General features: G+C 46.5%; 1 protein-coding gene and 1 long non-coding RNA gene across 2 annotated transcripts in view; one reads left to right on the top strand and one right to left on the bottom strand.

Moving 5' to 3' along the window:
- The first annotated feature begins 1,180 nt into the window (after window positions 1-1,180).
- On the top strand, window positions 1,181-20,833 carry LOC126544868 (uncharacterized). The gene is made up of 5 exons (XM_050192399.3): window positions 1,181-1,374; window positions 7,953-8,156; window positions 14,172-14,270; window positions 17,480-17,624; window positions 20,689-20,833. Exons 1-4 carry the CDS (start codon window positions 1,252-1,254, stop codon window positions 17,549-17,551), a joined length of 498 nt encoding a protein of 165 aa, XP_050048356.1. The 5' UTR covers window positions 1,181-1,251; the 3' UTR covers window positions 17,552-17,624; window positions 20,689-20,833.
- The window catches only part of LOC129380612 (uncharacterized), a 75,060-nt gene continuing 60,957 nt past the window's right edge, over window positions 8,167-22,269 (bottom strand). The window contains exons 3-4 of the long non-coding RNA XR_008608783.2: window positions 13,576-13,594; window positions 8,167-12,893 (exon numbers count right to left, since the gene is read on the bottom strand). This is a non-coding gene — a long non-coding RNA (uncharacterized lncRNA). The remainder of the gene's footprint in view (window positions 12,894-13,575; window positions 13,595-22,269) is intronic.

Here is a 22,269-nt window from a genome sequence, read left to right as displayed (position 1 = left end):
CCGCCAAAGTACCGGCTCAAGCTTGGCTGCCGTTTGTGCTCACGCCGACGCTCGCCACCTTGGGCGCTTTCTTCGTGTTCGCCGCCATATCGGTCACGCCGGCCGTCCGCGGGAACGCCATGTGCTTCCTCTTTATCACGGCCTGGTCTTGACCACCGTCGCCACCGCCTTCTACGAGCCGCTGAAGCACACTAGTTCGGGCGGCCGGCGTCGCACAGCTGCCCCGATGCCGAGGCGGCTTCTCCCACTTCAGCTGCCGTCTGCGTGGTGCGTGACAACATGGGGCGTCAAACGCGGACATGCCGGAGGCGAACTGATGACACAACTTTAACGTGATAGCTGTTCTATCGATGTCGTGTTTAGATTTTTGTAATATGACGCAGGAGTTATGCTGTGAGATGACGTTCATAAAAAGTTAATACCATGGCTTTCGGTCTTATGCTCTGCTTTTCTAACATGATTATGGCACGGTCTTACGAAGCATTTATTATTTGATGCTACATAGGCAATGTTCTTAAACATTTATAATAGCAGCGGGAAAATTACAAGCTTTTGTAGAAGGCCAATGAAAGCCGCAAGTCTTAAGATAACACTACGGAGATATGCTGTAATATCTGCGCATGGGTACTCGGTCATGGTAGTCAGTTGTGCACATCAAAATTGGATAACTTACATTGCATTATTTTAAGTATATCAAGCTGCTACCTATTTATTTTTAGCGTCCTCAGGGTCCGGCCGCAGAGGCCACGCGCCACCCGTGTTCACGGAAGGGTGCCGCATTAATTAAGCAACGGCTGCATCCGCTAGGGTGAACTGCGTCTCCCGCAATCTCGCATCCGGCCTAACGCCGTTCGGCCGATATAGGACCAAGCTCTGTTTGTCGCGCGTGAGGGCCTGATCCACGAAGGCAATTAGCGACCCCCACGAAGCCCCAGTATGTGACTCGCTCGGTCGTGCCGAAGGGCTCGCTCAGGAATGCTGCACGAACGAAAATATCTTCGCGCCTGACGGAGCACGATAAGCGCAGCGGGCCCGGCGGCGTTAGGAAAACAAGCGCCCGGCGACGGATGCGCGGGCGCTCACGACAGGCGCGTGGGCGTGCGCCCGTTTGAAGGCAAGCAGGCGCGCCGTCCGTCCCCCCTCCCTGCCCACCGCTCGAACCATCCGCGGCCGGAAGAAACGGCGCTGGCGCCGCGCTCACCCGAAGAGGCCGACGGCAGTCGCCGCGCGGCGGGACACACGCGAATCATCATGGGGCTGCCCCGGCTTGACGTCTGGTTTGCCGGTGCCGACGACGACTTGCCGTCCTTCTCCTTCGCGCTCTCCCTGTCGTTCCTCAACTCGCCGTGCGGAATTCTGACCATCGCCGAAATCGCAAGTAACACCTCCGTGCATCGCCGCATGCCTTTCCGCGCTAACGTGCTGCGGCGCGGGAGGCTGGAAAAATAACTCGAGAAACGCGGCGCCTCCGGCCGCACCCAGAGCTGCTCATTCACCGGTTGCGGCCTGCTCCATCGTGGCCCGATTCATCGCGCGAATTTAGCGCCTTTATCGACGACTTCCAATTCAGGGGACAAATCGCCGTCACGTCGCGATATAACGCGGCGGTCCTCTGCGGTGCCCCTGTGTTTTGCCGCGTTTCGGGGCGAGATGGAGAAGGCGCGCGCTGCGTGCGTCACACCGTCGATATACGTGTTGCTCGAAACACGCCGGTGCGAGCAGACGCAATGGGAATCGATATATCGACTCCCCCCTCTCGCCGAGACATCGCACCTCGCTCTCTCCGCGCAGCTACGCCGGTGCTTGGCGCATCTGCTCAGAGGCGGCGCGGTGTGACTGCACCAACTCGTTCTGTCGTTTCCTCTTCGACGAAGTTTCGCTAAACGTCATCTGTTGTCCGCCAGCTGTGAAAACGTGCTCTGTCCTCTGTGCATGCACTTTAACCAGATTCTTTCACGTCTACGTTGACGAATGTTATACGAAATTTACTGGACGCACTGTGATCTGCACTGACAATCAACGCGTTATACTGGCATGGTGTTAGAAAAGAAAATGGTAAAGTGACGATACAGCTGTGACCAGAGACTGGTTTTCGCTCTAACACGATCTCATGTTGGTGCGGGAAATATGTCCGTTCCCTACTGCCTTATTTAGCAATTAGTTCCTCGAGCACTGATTCCAATAAATAACATGCCGCAATTAATTACCACGCTGCCCACGATAGTGTTACTTTTGAGTCAATCTAGCCTGCAGAACATGTGAACTATGCCACTGCTAATTCGGTATCCTCCTACCGTTACTCTGGCTTAACATAACTACAACATTATCTTGCGTACCCTATATCAAACTAATAATTAAGGGAGACGCGCCTCAGAGATTCTTTTTCCGTTATAATCAAGCTTATTGAGTGGAATTCATGCATCATATAGAGCTTACTCTCCTAGTTTTTGAACATAACTTTCTTTTCTCCATATTTTGTCTGCTTATTTTGCGTGCTTCCTGAAAGTGGGAAAAGTAATGTTTCTTGTGGAAGGTTTAGGCTTGATACCAGACCAATGCTTAGAAACAAGTACGTGGTTGCAAATAAGCATAAAATGATGTTCTTTTCGCTTTATTATTTATGTATTTTTAATATTCACTATAGGTATGGAGAACATTGGTGATTGGTATCCTAAAATTCACATGACGCAAATTACTGCAACTTACAATGAAGGAAAGAGTTGCATTATGTGCATGCAAGATATGTTCCAGATTCAGTCACATAAAGTACAAAAATGTTTGTCCACAAATAGCTATATAGTAAACAAAAAAGAGCGTAATATTGAGAAAGAGAAAAACGCAGTTGAGAGCTTGTAAACACGCTCATTACTATTACAGATTATTAATTTGCATGAAATTTGGCGGAATGCAGACCATACCTTTCCAGCAGAAGTGTAAAACTTCAAAATTCCCCTACACGTAGGTGGTACCCTGGGGACCCTCGCGAGCTTCCTCCTACAGTCGGGCTTCTTTTACTACGCCGCAGTGACGAGATTCAGCTTCAGCTGCCTGTGTTCCAAATATTTTTTTATGTTCTTGTCTGGTCTTCTCTGGTCTCTGCAGTTGCTCAGAGCCATCTACTCCCGAGCTCGAAGAGCTACCGACTCTAGCTGCAGAACCTTCTCAAAGCTATTGTGGCCTTTGTGGCCTCTGTTGAACCGCAGTATGGCTATAGAAATGGTTGCCTCCACAACAGCGCGTGATGTAAATATTGTTTTGGGGCACAGCAACCAAATCTTTGTTTTAAAAGTCTCAGCGGCAGTTTGGGGTTTGTCCTGAATACAGCGAAAAAACAGCTTCTCGCTTAATTGTCTCATGTGTAGGCAGCATGCAGCCTTCGCCTAAGCACATGGGCAAACGTGTAGGACGGGCTGGTGTCAACATCAGCTAGGGTTAGTACTCGCTTGTGTTTACACCAGGAAAGCTCATAATCTGGAAAAAACGTGTGGTTGCGACTCTCACATGTCGATTATGAGTGGAAAAATGAACCATGCCTCACTTAGAATCATTTTTTCGCAGTCTTCTGATTGGACGAACGCCTTGATTATTTTACAAATGTAACAGAATGCTGAAGCGTAATTTTGTGATCGAAATGTTAAAAAAAATTTTTAACAAAAATGCGATTTTCAACCCGCATCTGCCCTGAACAATGCAAACCGCATGTTGGAATACCTTCGACGTGACAAGCTACAAAGAAAGGCCTTGCGGGTTTCTCAGATGGTGGAATACATTTTTTGTCCTTTTATGAACGTTATTTTATGAACGTTCATAAGGAAATTGTTTTTCCTTTTATGAACGTTAGATCCCGCAGAACTGATTTGTCATACTCAGTAGTTCGAATTGTCGACTAGTTCGCCCTCGGTATAAAATTTGCTAGCCTCCTGGTTAGCTCAGATGGTATAGAGCGACCGTCCCGGAAAGTCATTGGTTCCGGGTTCGATCCACCAGATAAGGACGAATTTTTCAAATGAGCAGCTTTCTTTCTTAGAAACCTGTATGAGTTTCCTTCATAGCTGCGTGCTACAGTATAGGGCGCAGGGCAATTTTCACCTTCGATGAACTTTGCTTCTTCCATATAGCTTATTACCCATAATTCCTTACACCATAACATCATCGCGATGCCTATATTACCGTTCGTCCCGTGTTGGTCATCGAAAAAAAGTTCGGTGGGCTTATGTTCGGTGAAACACTAGCAATTTGTCAAACTAAGTTTTGCCCCGAAATTCGAAAGACTGAAATTATCTGCCCGCAGAAATAGTGACAATAACCGACTGCTATTTCTGCTTTTCTTCACTTCGAACAGCGCGAAATGCGGTAGAGCGCGAGTGCTTGGCGCTGGCTAACATGGCTTTGGCTGACTGGCGCTAACTGGCCAATAGCGCTAAAGCGGCGCTTCAAAGTTGGAGTACACTGTTCTGCGTGTTCACAACGAGTAAGAGGCGCGCCCGAGCGCTCGGGCTGGCGTATATGCAGTTTTGTCCAGGAGTTTTCTTAACCGTTCCGTTCGCGCGTTCCGCGCTATCATAGTTCACTAACTACCGTAGCTGTTTCTAACTAGTGCTGTTTCGACCGGCCGCAAGTAACGGATAACCTCGCTACGCAGAGAACGCTTTCATGACGATAAACATGCCGTAAGCACACCCACAACAGTCACTCTGTTCTTAAAGAGAGAGGCTGAAGACATAAAGGCACTAAATTTTAGACTTTCAAAACTCGACTGAAAGCCATCGATTACTAATAGAGCAAATGAAGACCAAACTTGCTTTTCTCGAATTTCGCCGACCTGCGGCGGCATCACAGTGATGGCACAGGCTCCGTGGTAAGTTAGACTAGTGGGGCTATTTTTTGTGCTGTTAAGTTGCAAGACAGTTTGCCAGGTCCTGTCCTTGATGATTTCAAAAAACAATGTTTTTATTGATAGGTGGTCACGTGTCTGGGAGCAGGCACTGGCAAAATACGCGGCTTTACACTGATCTGGTGCGGGTTAATCTGAAGCCGACTGTCGCCATTCCACTTCAGCGCCTTTTTGTGCGGGGCTTACCGAGCCTGGGTTCATGAAGAGGCGAGCGTTTTCGTAATCTGGAAGTGGCATATGCCGATCTATAGCTTAACTTATCTATTTCGTGTAACGTTATTGGCGTCATGGCTTACAGACGAAGTATAAATACGCCCTATAGACAAATCATGAGAAGCCAACAAACACTGACACGAAGGACAACATAGGGGAAATTACTTGTGTTTAATAAATGAAATGAAATGAAGAAACGATAAATAATGGAAATGGCAATTTCCATTATTTATCGTTTCTTCATTTCATTTCATTTATTAAACACAAGTAATTTCCCCTATGTTGTCCTTCGTGTCAGTGTTTGTTGGCTTCTCATGATATGACTAATAAAAAATCGGGACCCTCGGTTAACCCCCTCTCTTCTCGCCCTATAGACAAGTAACATATGGCTAGAGGACACAATTTTGGCCCTCATTGGCTCCTTGTGCCAGGCAACCTCGTGTAGCGTCATCGAGACACGATTGCCAAGGAGAGGCAGATCTTTTCTACCGCTATCTAATACGGTAAAACGGAGCCTCAGTATTGACAAAGAAACGAACGCAAGGGAGACGGTGAGAATAGAAACGGCACATCGCTACGTGTGACTCGTTCCGTAACGGTCGAGCAGGGTTTCAGGAAAACTCTCTGCGCGGGCTATCGGCGACGCATAACGGGTGTTTACACCGTTGAAGGTAACCTACGCAGTACCCGGATATAAGTGAAGAAAACGAGATGGACTTCTTTTTTCTTTCGAGACCGTGAATTTTACTAGTGTTTTTTTTTTCGCTCTGAATAAACAGTGCGTTTCCTACGCGCTCTTTTCCTTTACCCGTGCACGTATGATTCTGGGAATTCTCGACGCGGGAGAACATGGTGCGGAGAGCGGGGTGCCCTTGACTCGGGAGAACGACGCGAAACGCGCACAACATCACTGGAACGTTCAGTCGATACGAATCAGAGCCCTCACTGATGCATGGCTCAGTGTGTCTTCAGTGCATCTGATGGACAAAGAATTATCGTATCTGAACAGGCAATCTCCAGTTTCCCTACTGGTCTTCTTTTTTTTTTTTTTTTTTTTTTTTACGTGAGGAGCATGCTGTCACAGGTGTTCGCAAGTGATATCCCCATAGAGCTTTAATGTATATTTGTCTTCACCTTATAACTGGCTTTCATATGTTCTGTCTTAAAAAGAAAAAACATTTTTCCCCATTTTGGTTTGCTGCTGTAAGCGCGTGTGTGTTAATACTTAAAAGGGTGGAATCTTTTTTTTTTTTTTTCAATAAATTTCACTTGTCAAAATCTGTTTCCTCCGCTCGCTAGGGAACATTAAGAGAGCATATATTGGTACACCATGCAGAGTACAGAACAACATCGAAGGTATGTAACGTGGGAACTAAATCGCGACTAAATGATTATATATCGACACCCCTTGTGTAATCCCTCTCAAAAATCAAACGTAATTGCGCCCTGCTACATCGGCGGCCACAATAGTACACCACAAGTGGCAAAACCTCAGCTCCTCTTTTCATTCCGGGTCGGACGAAAGGATTCTTTTTTTTTTTTTTTTACTGACTGGGCTTCTTTGCTGATTGACTTTTCGCATTTAAGCGCGCCCGGCTCCCGGATTCAATTTTTATTTTCTCGCAAATAAACCATGGATGAAAGAAGGCGATAGAATGCATTCAAGTCATTGGGAGGTTTCAGAGTGTCACGTTTTTGCCGCCGCATGTTCTTCCTTGAGCGAGCTTTAGGATCAATAGCGCTTCGCCTCCGGCCTAAATGAGCGCAATACGGGCCGAGCATTTTTAACTTTTCCCGAATATATATATATATATATATATATATATATATATATATATATATATATATATATATATATATATATATATATATATATATATATATATATATATATATATATATATATATATATATATATATATATAATTCAAGGAAAAGTTCTGTAGGTCCGGTGCATAGGTAGTTGAATAAACGAAGGAGCACACTTAGGAAAATTGCATTTTTAATGTTTTAACGTTTCGGCCGTGGCACGGCCTTCGTCAGAATATATATACACATATACAAACGACCTGTGGCAAGTAGCATAATTCCTTTCCTTGAGCTGGATTATTCGATGAGGCGGAGATGGCTAGCACGAGAAATCTAAGCACATATTCAACTAATTAAACGGGACATTTTGCAACTTACGAATTGTAGCCGGTGACATTGCAAGGCGTATTCACTTAAAATTAAATTCCAGGGTAACACTAGTTTCGAGCTATTATTTCTCAAAGTGTGGGACGAAGAACACAGGCGTTGGAGATAATTTGACGCCTCATTGGATGAAAGCGCGTTTTGTTAAAAAAAGTAAGTCGAGCAGCAGCGCATTTTTACGTCGACTGTGATGGCGCCTCTCTCCTAACTGCTGTCATTCTGCAAATTATTTCCAAGTGGATACGACTTGCAAACTCACCGGCTACAATTCGTAAATTGCAATTTGTGCGGTAAAGTAATTGATTAAGTTAATTAGTGCATTTTTAATAAGCTGAATATGTATTTTCATTTCTCGTGCAAGCAACGTGCACCTCTCTGAGTAATTCATGTCGAGGAATAGAATTAGGTTATCTGCAACAGGTGGCCTTAAATAATTCCGCAAAACTTAAACACGATCGCCTCGTGTAAGGCAGACCGCACGACAAGCGCCATAGGCGCTATCCCACCACAGAGCGAATGGGTTAGCGATGTGAGCAAAAAGAAATCCTGCACAAACAATACTTTCAACGTGTATCGCGCCAGGCCTAGCTTGCCGGTGTAGCGGAGCGTGACCGAGCACTCACGAAGCGGCCGCACGACACACTCCTCGCAGGTGACGGGCATCCTGACGTTCGCGCTGGCATACAGCAGCCGCGTCTACGTGTACCAGCTGTCCAAACTCGTGGTTAGGGTCGAGCCTGAGCCCAGCATCATCTACGTCATCTTCGTGTCGTTCCTGTACTGGTTCGTGTCGCTGCTTGTGCTCGTCTCTTCGCTGCTCTCAAACACGGGAATCAACGTGACCAGCACTCTGTTCGTAAGTCTCGGCTCTGGTGCCTTGCATTGTGTACCAAAAAGAAAAGAAGTGGAAAAAGTTGTTTGAATAGCGAAATCTTCTCATGTGAATTGGATGGAATTCGAGAAAGAAACCCTCAAATGTTGAATCAAACACCGAATGCTTTCTCATTTATAGAGGTTGTCTATAGTGTCCGCTTGATTCGAAAGAAAGGCTTATTGCATCATTCGATACATGTAATGCCGTTCAGAATTGTATGTCGAGTGAACTGAAGAGGCTGTAAATGAGAAACAGCTGAAAGGTGATCGCATCTGGTGCATTGTCACTATGGCACTACTGAAACACGGGAACGGAACCAGATGCACGTAGAGGGGGCCGTGTTCGTTAACAGAGCAAAGTGGAATAATATACATCACGCCGCATCGTTTTAATGGAATGCAAAATTGGTCAGAATGTCCAAATAATAAACTGATTTGCCGGAATTGAGGAAGCAAATTCGTAAGCTGTCTTTAGATGAGGCATCCTTATACAGAGCGAATGGAAATTGAGCAGAACTTAGCTCCACTTGACGCATTTGCTCGGCAAATGGCGCCAATTTGTCTTTCTCCATGCCGACTACAAGAAGTATTGACCCTTAAATTCGAACACAAACGAACATTCAACAAGCTGTAACAGTGAATTCTGTAATCGAATGCAAATCGAATAACACGGACTTTTGTATTCACATTCGAATTAAAGCCAGAATATTCGAGCGCACATAAAATACAGCAAACGCCGCCCTATTTTCTGCTTACTCAGGCTTTGCGACACTCACATACAACGGCAGCACAACGGCACTGAAGCTAGTGAAAAATCGCCACGTAGGTGGCTCAGCTGCGGCACACTTAAAGCTTTTTAAATGTGGCCGTTGCCGTGAACCAGGGGAGAGGGGCTTTTGTCCAAGTGTATGCCTCACCAGATAAACATTTAAGATTCGTTCGCGTGGCGCAAGATTTCTTTTTCCTTTATTTTCAGTTTATTCGGCACAAGGAAGAAATGAAAGCAAGAGGTGAAAGGCAGAGAGGTTAACCAGACTAAGCGTCCGGTTGGCTACCCTGCACTGAGGGATGGGGTGAGCGGCAGAAAAGATAAGAAAACAAGAGAAGGTTAAATATAATAAATAATAAGAAATAATAATAAAAAAGAAAATCATGAGTTTGCGCATTCTATAGTTTTTCAATGAGTCCCGTTTCCTTTAAAGAGAGAGAGAAAAGGATGCATAGAAAGGCAGGGAGGCTAACCAGAGGCAGTTCCGGTTGGCTACCCTGCACGGGGGGAAGGGGGAAGGGGGATAAAAAAAAGAGAGTGGAAAGGGGAGATAGAAAGAAATAGAGACGAGCATGACCAAACCGCGTACACTACAGAGCTGTAGGAGGCGGCGTTCTTACAGTCTACCGTGAAGCCCCCAGACCGCAGGAACCTTAATAACGCGAGTACGGCATTTAGGAAGGATGTTCTGTGGGACTACTGATCTAAAGCTTTCAGTCCTGATAGTGGACGATTGTGCAACTGGTCCATTACTCTGCACAGCACTTGTCTCTGAGCACTATATCGCGGGCAGACACAGATAATATGTGCGAGCGTCTCATCGATGTTGCATGTGGCCCACGTGGGGCTGTTGGCCATTCCAATAAGGAATGCATACGAGTACGTGAATGCAACGCCTAGCCACAGACGGTACAGCATGGTACAGACGGTACAGCTGTTCACGTCGTGGTAACCCAGGCGGTAGGTGCATCCGTATGTCCGGAGACAACGAACGCAAACGACACATGGTGAAAGCGTTCGAGTCCCACAGAGGCAAAGCACATTCACGGGACATCAGTCGCAGCCCAGCCGCAGCGTCTGTTTGCGAAAGCGGAATCAAGACACGTTGACCATTTTCATGTGCAGATCGGATGGCTTCATCGGCGTGGTCATTCGCGCTGATGCTCTTTTCTCTTTTTTCCCCCTTTAAAAAGCACACTAGCGATTTTAAAGCAGTTTGCGCCGACGTCGGCTGGGGCCAGGGTCCAAGAATTCTGCCTTCCGCAGGGGGATGGCTATGAATCCTGTCGAGCGTGGTTTGAGGACTTGTCTTTGTGCACTGAAACGACCACAATAAAATAGAAGGTGCGCTATCGTCTCTTTGCACCCGCAAACTTCACAATCTGGACTTGTGGCCATTTCGATAAGGTCAGAGTACGCATTGGTAAAAGCTACTCCAAGCCGTAGGCGACAGATGAGAGTTACCTACCGTCGTGGTAAGCCACGTGGAAGGCGAAGCTTTAGATCAGGATCCAGGGAACAAAGGCGCTGGTTTTTAAAGTCTGCCGAATTCCACTGGACCAAGGTAAGTCCGCGAGCAAGCGCGTGGAGCTTTCCCGCTGCGGCTGTTCTTGACAGCGGGGTAGCAACGCAATCGGCACTGGTGTGTGAAGGTCGAGTGGCTGTGTCTGCTTGCTCGTTTCCAAGCAGGTCACAATGACTTGGCAACCATAGAAACACAATGTGGTGTCCTGTCTCAACTGCCCGATGGCAAATTTCCCGTGTGTCCGCGACAAGTCGCTCGTGCGCTCCACGGCGTAATGCAGAGAGCAAACTCTGGAGGGCGGGACTCGTACAATTATACAGTGGAGCCATCGCTTTCATAATTTTTGTTTTTGAATGCAGAGACGGCTATTAAAAAAGTTCAAGCATGAAAATCGGAACATGTATACAAAAGTTGTAAAGAATGAGAAGCAAGTCCAGATAAACGACCCGTAAGCACATATATTAAAGAAGTGCTGGAAGTGGGGGCCATTTTTCTCTGTAGTGTCATTTTGTGAGGCACTGTTGCGGCTCGAGGTGGCGTTTAGGCCAGGAATCCACCAAGCCCATTGACGAGCACGTCCGGTAATAGGTATGAAGGGATAAGGGTTTATTATACGTTATTTGCAAAATGAGACTCCACCTCGGCAGTCTCCCGCTTTTTTTTTTCGATATTTGCTTCAGCCATGCAAGAGGGCAATGGTCGCTCTCGACCGTGAATTTCGTGCCTTGAATATAGCATGCTAGCTTTTTAATGGCCCATACTATGCACAAACACTCTTTCTCCGAGGCGCTATACGTCTCTTCTCACGGTGTCAGTTTTTGACTGAGGTACAGCACGGGATACTCTTCACCGCTCCCGTTAAATTGGGCAAGGACGACACCTAGACCATGGTTGCTGGCGTCACACTTAGAGAATGAATTCTCTGCAAAAGGCTGGCGAGACAAGCGCAAGCCGTGAAGACAAGGCTTTCCTCTCAAAACAATCCACACATTCCGAATAAGCTCCTCAAATCTTCCACTTTCGTGTGACTCACGCACTAACATTTTCTTTCTCTAGTCCACAAAGAACCCGCACTAAAGAAATAATTTTAAAAAATGCTGTGTAAAATACGCGCTCGAAACTACACGAAGATTCGACCTCATTTCTAAATACTATCACGCACACTCTAAGCGATGGTGAAAACATTGTCGTATTATGAATACACTTGCGAGGACACGCACCAACGCTTTGCTTCTCTGTGTCCGTGCAAGACACGCCTTAAAGGAACGGGTACAATCGCTTTCTAAAATCTTGCGGTCAAACAATGGCTCCTCATATAACGCGGTTTACTTTCAAAGAAAATTTTCGCGAACCCTTCCGAAAAGTTGACTGATACTCAAGCGCGCCACTACAGGTTTCTAACAAATAACCTAAACTTGGAGGTGCAACCGTATCTCAAAAACAAAGCAAAAAGAAGCCTATCTGCTACAAAAGAGAACGACATATTGAAAAAAAAAAGTTTCAGAAATTTCAGAGCGCGAACCAAATCTGTCAGAACATCAGTGAGCTTCTAAAGCAAACAATCTGAACAAAGCTCAAAACGTGCTTATCGAAACTATCTCTAGTCTCGGAGATCTCAAAACGTTTAACCTAACACTAAAATTAAAGAAACAAAACCTTTTCTTTCCACAAAACCTGTATCGCCGTTATTCATTCCGAATTGCCGTCTATACCGTGCTGGTAAATTCGCTGTTTTCCTTCAGCTGCACGGACATTAGACCAATATGAAACGTCTGGGCAAATTATTTACTTCACGCCAGCTTATATTACAGTGTTTCCAGACACCTACGTTCTTAAAATCAATGCACCTCACAGTTACGGCGAGACTTTTAATGAATTTTTTGTCTCACTTCAGTGACACGCTTCAGAAAGTGTTGGCAACACTAGACTGTAATGGTTCATAGTGTGCGATTGAAAACCATATCTGTCGATGACAAATGTTACTTTCACTGACGCATTTCTCGGCCTTCTTTATTGCAATGGCAATCGGGTAATGCACAAAGGAGGCGAATTTTACAGTACGTGCCAGCTGGGCCCGCTGTGAGTACGCATGCTCCGCCCACTCACGAACGTGAACTTCCGTATAACCTCCAATGACAATTTTACAACAAATCAACGTGTCATTGACACATTGAATAAAAGAACGCCTCATCGTTTATTGGTCTGTGACCGCTAAAGCGGCAAATACCGAACCGCCATCCCACCCGCGCCGTGCGCCGGCTCGCTCTGCTCCCGTTGGCAGGAAACCTCCGTGTTGGGCTTGGTGGTGAAGCACACGAAAAACGAACATGCACTGCAGAGAAGTCAAAGGGGAAATCTTACGCAGCTTTACAGGAGTGCAGCTGCCATGGTTGGTGCGGTTGAGCAGCGGCGGCAGGTGGCATGTACTGCAAAGATATATATCGGGAGAGAGAGATGACTTCCCCCCCCCACTTCCACTCGAAAAATAGTTGGTACGCCACTGACTTTAGCTAGCGCTGCTCCTGACCGTCACCCAACTAAGTGGCGCACATCAAGTGCGAAATACATACTTTGTACAGTATACCGGGTGCCGTACGGAACTTGAACGAAACATTAAAAGTATTCAAATGCCACGTTGCTGGACATAACCAAGGTAATATTTTTTGCCATCGCTTAGAGATACTCAGCTTATTTTTGCACTCCGCCTAATTACATTATTAGTCCTAAGTAATTAATCATGTTCTCGAATGTTATAATTAGATGAAAAATGTAAATGCCAAATTGTAGAAAAGCATAAGAAAACTCCTGATACAGTGTTCGGTAGGTCAATACCTGCTACATGAAAGTGTATTTCCAAGCATGAAAAAAGCCCGCGAATACATGCGAAATTGCCTTGCGACTGGCCGCTCGAGGCACTTTGCCTCAGTGGCACTTTGCTGTTGCCCCGTATTTCTCGGAATTCAAGCATCTGTCGACTCCGGAAGACTAATGTGCGCGCCTTGCTGGCCGGCCACCTCTCGCAAAACATCCCCGTATTTCTCAGAATTCAGACATGCATCGACTCCGGAAGACTAATTATCAACGTCAATGATCAGCTTGTTTTCTTACCTGAGGCGAGCCGCGTCCTCTGTAGGCAAAAAAAAAGAGAAAAATAAAGTCAGAATAAAAGCGTCGAAAAGCATAGCTGAGCAGAAAAAAAATGTATAGTGGCATTGCCTTTCTGCACAAACAAAGGGGAAATTCTGAGTCGTCTTGCTCGCCTCGCGCATAGGGGCATGCAGCCTTAATATGCTTGGATAGCCACGGACTCCACGCATCTGAGTGCGGCACAGTTGTCGATGTCTTATCGCCGCTTGTCGAGGCTCTTCGTCGAATGGCGAGCAGCGTCGGCAAGAACCGAGTTGTTTACGCAATGCTCGGGGCGGGACAACAGCGCGCGAGGCGGTCTCCGCTAGACCGCTATACGTGTGGTAGCCGCATTTAATGCACCCTTGCGATAACTGAGCAAAGCGGTTGCTTGGGCTAGTTGGTGAGTTGTGCACTGCGCAACGGTCACAACAGGGACAAAAAAAGGAGACACGCACAGCGCTCGCCCGTGTCTCCTTTTTTGTCCCTGTTGTGACCGTTGCGCTGTACAGCCTCGAACTTGCGATAACATGGCAAGCACGGCTCACGCTAAAATCGCTGTCGCATTCCGCATGCAGTACGTTCTGCTGGAAGCCTTCGGACTCGTCTTCTACTTCAGCGGCGGCATCTCTCTACTGGCCCTGGAAGCTGGTCAGAGCGTGGCAACCGCAGCTGGGGTGAGCTTCCGCACTATTGGTGCTGATGACTAGCACGTAAAGAATTACGTGTATTTAAATTCTTGTAATCAATTACCTTTTTTGTAGTTGTGTAATTGATCGATTGTTTTTCTTTTCTTTTTTACTCGGTATCGCTCGCTGTAATTCAGTTACCTTTTCCTGCAAATAATTACATGTGACCAGTTGCTTTATTTACAAGTAGTAACAGGAGACGCAGCTTTGAGAGCTTGAATTTGGCTAGAACTACAGTAGAACGGCCCGGCGGACGTGCCACGCAGCAGGCTGACGAATGCGCATGTTCCGATAGGCCAATCCGAAGCTCAATATTTGTCTCCTCATCTTGTAACGCGCCGCAAGGCGGCCGACGAATAACCGGCGCTGGTCTGGATAGCGACGGCCATGACTTCGTATACGTTTCGCCAGGAAATCACACGCGGACGATTTTTTCAGCTTTTCACTGGCCATACCGGGAGCGCCTCCTCCAAGCCACAGCAACATTGATGCGCTACGCGTCACATATGACCCTAACAAGAGCATCGCGACATGGAATAATCACAATGCTCAGCGCACGGAGTTCGTGCATTACAGCACCGCCCTTCCTGCCAGCGCGCGCATCGAGCGAGCTTTCGGCGTCTCGCTGCCTGATGACTTTACAAGAAAACTAGGGGAGGTGACCGACGAAAATTTTGGAGAGCAATTGTTAGTGAAGATGAACAATGTTAAGAGCTGTACAAAGACGCATTGAAAGTGCTATCTATGGCAGCTCGTTCTGTTTACTATATCGGTGCAATGTTAATAAAGGTACAGAGGAAAATAACGTAGAGGTAATCGATTGACTAATTAATCAATTACTTTACTGGGGCAGTAAATGGTAACTGTAATCAATTACACTTTTGAATGAAGTAATTGTGACTGGTTACCCGTTTTATTTCTGCAACGCGTACAAGTCTGCTGTATATGCGCCGTGAAACTTATTTTGCAGCGTCAGCTATCAAGTTGAGTTTCGGCGCTTGTATTGCTTGTCATGCCCTCGCCGGCTTCACCTCTGTCGTGTACACGCGCGCGCGTGCGATGTGCACGTATATATAGCAATGCGCGTAGCAGCGCCATCTTCTAAAAAGTTCACCCACGCTTGTGGGCCTGCGGGCGATCTTTAAAACAGTCGCGAAAGGCCGATGAGAAGGAGTTACAGAGATTAAACTTTGCATGCCGGAACCGAATACATTGTTTTTACGTGCTGCTGTGAGCCTTTAACGAGTCTGCAGCGCGCTCAGTCGCTGCATTGTTCGTTCGCTCGCACGGGACGCATACGCGGGCGCATAGAATACGACTGCTAAGCGAATGCAGATGAAGCCAGGGGATTTTGATGTCTGACAACGAGTGTATTAAACCACTATCACGTAAAAAATACTTAACATTTTATCTATATTTGTTTTCTGAACCGAAGTGGGTTACCGCAGAAGTTGCGAGCCCCGTTGAATTCTTTGTCGGCGATGCTGTCATTGCTCCTGATGGATGCATGCGGGGTTGTCCAAACGTCACTGAAGCATAAAGTGAAGTTAAGACATGAGGAGCTCACGCCTGTATGATCAATTAAGGATTTGTATTGGATAAACTGTATTAAAAAGCCTGCAGGACGCGCGTCAGCGCGCAGCGGGCGTCTCCCATGCACGCAGGAACCGACAGGGAGTACCTGGCGGCGATAAGTGAAGGAGTCACGAAAATTAATAAAACTGTCTTGACTCGTCGATAAACGAGCGAGCGGAGCATATATGCTGGCGTGTGTGGCCTGAAGTCGTCATAGTTCAAAAAGATTCCATTTCCTCTGCAACGAAATTGTGGTGCCATGTGTCATCGCGCGGCGTGACACATGGTGAGACCGTTTTCTACGTAGCGGTGACAGATTGAGTAACCGTTTTCTTGCAGTGACATCGCGAGCTGTCTGTGTGGGACCACAGGCTAGGCCTTCATCTCTAGATATCGAGAACCAATCTCAAAAGGCCGCCGAGCTAACGTCCGAATTTTGCTTGCGAGGTGAAATAAATTGTAACGAAAGTCTGCAGCACCATTCACTTCCCGTGAAGAGGGCGAACGGGTTATAATGATAGGCTACCGGTTCTACCTGAAGCGGACACGCTTAGGTAGGTCAGGTGCCACCATGTCAAGCGATGACGCAATTTATGTTGCATCCGTCTACGTGAGGTCTCGACAAAAACCGCTTCTGGGGCAAAAAAAAGCTGATTTGTATGCGTATCGCAGCGAACACGGACAGCGACAGCTGAGGGTCCGTTATGCGATGACGATATAAGCGCCCCAATTATAAGCGCACTCTATAAGAAGACTAGTCGCGAATTGTGAATCTGTATCGCCAGCGCCTAAAAATTGCAACGCGCTTGATGCTTGATAGCGAAGATAGACAATTTAATGCGTCCGCAAGAAAACTCTAGTGGCCTGACTTGGTTCGCTAAAGCTTTTATAAAAGTTTCACGAGTGTATACATTGACGTCAGCGCACGTAATTTTATATCTTCATGTCCGTATTATTCCGGCGGCATTACCATGGTAAATCATTGGACGTGCCCAGCATCATTTCACGCAGGACCTGGCACGCCTCCCAGCAGCTGGCCTTCGTTCAAAGGGCACTCAATGTCTGGGGTGTATCTAAGGACGGATGGCCACGGCATATCTGGTGGCAACAGTCTGAATCGCAGATAAGCAGATACGTAGTATAATGACGCGCCTCCAGCGCCATCTGTAGAGTCAACACGGAGATGGGTCCCTTGACAGCCGATAGGTTACCTATTTGCCTCGGGCAGTAGGTCACTGCTATCATTGTATGCACGTTTTGCTTAAAGCGATGGGAACATCCTTATTGTGTCGGCTGGCCGCCGAACATTAGTTGTAAGGTTTGCCTTTTAAGCTTTGTAGGTTTAGGCCCGGGACTTCGCGTGTTTGGCTCCACCTTGCAGATATAGTATAAGTTGACCCCCTCTGATCGTAAAAAGGGAACGTCTTCACCGCTCAATAATAATTGGTTAAATTATTTCTCTTTCACTTGTTCATAACTTTGTTGTAGCCCAGTCGAAGAAGCCATTGACTCCTACATTGCATAGTTTGAAGCATGGCTCTTACTTTTGAAGCATAGCCCTTACTATTTCGCGGATTTCCCGCTGTTTTGAAGGTTCCCTTTCCGTGTTCTTTACTCTGCAGGCGTTCGCCATAATCAGCGCAGTTCTTCACGGCCTGCACGCTGTCCTCGTCTACATAAAAAGGAAAAAGTGATTTCGCGTCTGAGGCGACCAAAACATTCAATTTCTACACACTGCCTCTTCACTTGAAGTTTGTGGTTACGTAGGTAAGTATTTTGCCCACTTACGCCATAGATAGAAGCATTCGATGCCTTAAAGGACTCATTACGTCATAGGACACCTTGGACACCTTAATCAATTGGAGGAAAAGTAAAGGCGCCCTTTTTATAGCTTGCCTATTGCTTTTCCTGTACGCGGTCGCCAGAGTTTTAAAACAAATGAATATATTTGTGCGCGAAGAAGCTATACGCGCAGTGGATAAAGTGGGAGCTTTGGCAGCGGTTGAGGTACCGGCTTCTAGATCGGAATACATCAGTATTAGTTTATTTGATAGCGCGTGCCTCAGCATTTTTCATAGAACTTGTGTTATTAATATTAACGCGAAGATGTTTATTGCTAGGGTTCCGTGCATTTTTTTGTCTCCGTCAACAAATCTGTGTGAGCAAGAACTATCATCGTCAGCAATGGCTCGTGCCACTGCTCGCGCGTTCGCCGCCTTCTACCGCATCACTCGTCGGCGTCCCTTGGCGTAACCGCGCGAACGCGCTCGAGCCACTGCTGGCGCGTTCGTCGCCGTAGTCTTCCACAGCGGGCTCCGTGGCCGCTCGTCATGCTAGCGTTCCCATACTGCCCCTCCCTCTGCGAAGGCGCTGACGGCACTGGCCCGCTGCCAGTCGGTGCAGGGATGTCGGTCTCAAACTGTTTGCCTCAATATATCGCGAAATGAAAACACGAATGCATATAGCCAATGTACAACATGAATGAACGCGCATGTAAAAAAATAAAAGTGTGTGCGTACCTTCGGTCACGATGACCACGGATCAAGACAATAAATGTGTTCGTATCTTTGTTCAAAACTCTGTGCCATCTTCTTCTCGTGGGCTACATAGCTTCGCTAGTCATCCACCTCCACAGAGTGGAATGGCTCATGATCTTTTATTGCAGTTGTCGCAAAGCCTCATGATAATCAGATCTCTCGACAGCTTTAAAATCTTGATTCGGGAGACCATTTTTGAAAACCTTCTTAAAACTTCTAACGTGAAATTTCTAAAGGGCTGAACTTACAACTCTGTATTTCCGGGGCCAAAATGGGAAAAACGCGCGTGCGCACTCGCACGTGCACATACACGCGCGCACACAGCATGGGGAAAAGGGGATGAGGGATCGAAAGGCAGAAGAAGGCAAAAGGAAAGAGTTCGCCAGAATATTTTATCTCCTACCAAGACATACATGGATTCATTTATACTGCGCGTGTAGTAGGAGAATACTTACGTGGGTTTTGATGAAGCTTTGATTTAAGGAAGAATGATTTCAAGCGACGCAATTAATTTGGAAGTAAGGTTGTGCGTATGTATATAGCTTTAGAATAACGAACCGAATATTGTCCTATTCGATTCGGTCTTCAAACTGAATAGTCACTATGCAAATACGAATATTTTTCGAATTGATTTCGAGTATTTGAAATCGACAACGGTGTGCCAACAAGCACAAAATTGCAGCAAGAGCGTCACAAATTTCGTTTCGGCGGCCATAGTAGCCATAAAATATGAGAATTTACCTAGTGCGGCACGTTACGTCGCAGGGGGGGACGAACTATTCCTGCCTAACCGTTATGATTCGGACTCCCCAATGAGTACTGAGTACGCGAATGAAATGCTTATTTGCTCCTAATGCTCCGTTTGTACTTGTAGTAAACAACGCTTCATAGCGTGCAATGTATTGAAAGTAACTTTCTAAAGTTGTGAACACCCTATAGGATGTGAAAATAGTTTTATTTTAATGGTGAAAACAGCAGTTCGTTATTCGATAAATATTCGAAAAGTATTCGATACTATATTAGATTCCTTCTCGCATTATTCAATTCGTTTCGATTAGGTCTCGAAAATTACTATTCTCATACCCTTACTTGGAAGCGTCATTGTTGCTCTACCTTTTGTAGCGATCGCAAAAAAAGCTCCCCGCAGTCGATGCACGTAGCGCACTTAGATGGACTTACTGCTGGACAAGTTGGTGTGGTTTACTGTAGAGTACGTTCTGTTCAACGCCGAGAAAGCAGACATGCCACAGACAAAACAGCCTTCTGTGTGGCATGTCCTCTGTGCTATGTCCGTTTCCGCGCCGTTAAATAAGATGTAGCTCATGTTTGTTGAAAGCAATTGTATGCTTCATCATCATCATCATCAGCCTATTTTTTTATGTCCACTGCAGGACGAAGGCCGCTCCTTGCGATCTCCAATTACCCCTGTCCTGCGCCAACCGATTCCAACTTGCGCCTGCAAATTTTCTAATTTCCTCACCCCACCCAGTTTTCTGCTGTCATCGACTGCACGTCCCCCTTCCCTTGGCACCGATTCTGCAACTGTAATGGTCCATCGGCTATCTACCCTAGGCATTACACGGCCTGCCCAGCTCCATTTTGTTTCTCTTAATGTCGACTAGGATATGGGCTATCCCCATTTGCTCTCTGATCCACACCGCACTGTTCCTGTCTGTACACGTTACGCCTTGCATTTTTCGTTCCATCGTTGTTTGTACGGTCCTTAACTTGTTGTCGAGCTTCTTTGCCCATCTCCAAGTCTACAACCCGTATGTTAGCACCGGTGGAATGCAATGATTGTACACTTTCCTATTCAACAAGTGTTATTAAGCTCCCAGTCAGGATTTGGTAATGCCTGCCACAGGCACTCCACAACGTTTTTATTCTTCTGTAAATTTCCTTCTCGGGATTAAGGTTCCCGGTATACTTATGTACTTCTAGGATTATGTAATTGTGTACCTACGTCAGTTTAATTCGTACTTAGAAAGCTAACACTCCGGCGTCCTTATATTCACATACATTTCATTGCCTAGAGTAATCCCTTCTCGCGCCCACTTCATTTCTGGTGGAAAGCTTAGGCACTGACGCAGTTAGATATTTCAAAAATATCAATCACTTTTTTGCTGAGAGCAATTAGAAATGCGTGGTAGTTTCTCCATGTGTTCTTCTCTGATATGATTTAACTACACTTGCCGACAATTTAATTATTGCTATCTTTCCTCGACATTGCATTATGACCGTGCCACGTGACGCTATCTTGTTTTTGTTTCGTCTTTTTGCCCTCTTCCTTCCAGACCTTGGAATACCGAACACCCGGAGAGTTCTGCCGTACGACTGCAAGATAACCGGCTACGACAGTATGGTGAAACTGGAGTCTTTACCTGTGTATTTCAGCGCTATATGTGGAATAAAGAGCGCGCGTTGCTATTGTTCGTCCAATGAGGCATTAAGAAAAATTAAATCCTGGGTTATCACGTGCTAAAACCACGATCTGATTGAGGCGCGCCGTAACGAGGTACTGCAGTTTAATTTGAACAACCTGGGGCTCTTTAACGAGCACCCGTTGCACGGTGCACAAACGCTCTTGAATTTCGCCACCATCGAAATGCGGCCGCCGTGGCCTCGGAAATCGAACCCGCAATCTCGCGCTTAGTTCCGTTTCTTTTTTTTTATTTTTTTTTTGTTAGCGGTAGTCATGTTTTAGTAGCATATACTTTTGTGTGCAGGTGTGATAGTGATGTGTTTGTGTATGCGTGCTTGTTGCTTGTGCCATTTCAGCTTGCACGTCACACGTGGAGCAGCATGCCGGGACTGCGGTCAGGTAAACGTTTCCTTCCTCGACCAACAGAAATATGTTTCAGTGTACTGACTAGGTAGGGAACAAGAGAAGGTAAACAAACGCTGTGATCGTTTTCTATTGTGGTCGTCGTTGTTAACATGCTGAAGAAAGTGGTTGCCTAACATACAAAACTTTCAACACGATGTTGTCCTCATTATTATCCACCAGTGCGCGGTGACCTTCACTTGCGGTACCAATGTGGCGATATTGTTTGTAACTTATTCCTCAAGAACGGTACTACAGCAATCAGAAAGAAAAGCAATTGCATAATACCACATTGCGACCTGCTCCCAAATGAGAAGTCACCTGAGATTGCGCAGGGACAATGTTTGAGCAGTTCCACCCGAAGGCTGAAGCACTGATGGCAAGGTTGCGCTGAAGCTCCTCAGACGAGATAGAGAGAGAAATGGGATGGGAAAGGCAGGGAGGTTAACCGGATGAGATTCTGGTTTGCTAACCTGCACTGGGGGAAGGGGAAATGAATGATGGAAAAGAGAGCGGAGAAAAAAAGCAAACTAGCGAGAGAAAAAAATGTAGGGAAGGTCGTGAACGTCCATGAGAGAGAGAGAGAGAGAGAGAAGGATGCAGAGAAAGGCAGGGAGGTTAACCAGAGGTAGTTCCGGATGGCTATCCTGCACGGGGGAACGTCCATGAGAATTAGTCTCTCCAATAGGCCACTCGAACGTAAAAAATTCTAGAGTGCCTTCACTGTCTTGTGGCGTGACGACAGTATGCTCGTAGGTCGGCGTTCCACGATTCTCTGCTCTGAAAAGGGCCGGTCGTATCAAGACGCGCCAGCGCGGTCGCGAATGCCTGCTTGTGTGCGCTGTATCGGGGACAATGACAAAGAACGTGTTCGATAGTTTCCTCGTCGCCGCAGTGGTCACACGCAGCACTATCCTCCCATCCGATACGGAAAGCAAACGACTTCGTAAATGCGACGCCACCCCACAATCGGTAAAGTATCCTTGTCTCGGGTTGGGGTAGTCCAGGTGGAGGCGATATTATCACCGACCTGAAGATTGTGAGAGACATT

The sequence above is a fragment of the Dermacentor andersoni genome, chromosome 1, assembly GCF_023375885.2.
Source record: "Dermacentor andersoni chromosome 1, qqDerAnde1_hic_scaffold, whole genome shotgun sequence".
NCBI lineage: Eukaryota > Metazoa > Arthropoda > Arachnida > Ixodida > Ixodidae > Dermacentor > Dermacentor andersoni.
This window is presented reverse-complemented; position numbering and strand designations above follow the sequence as displayed.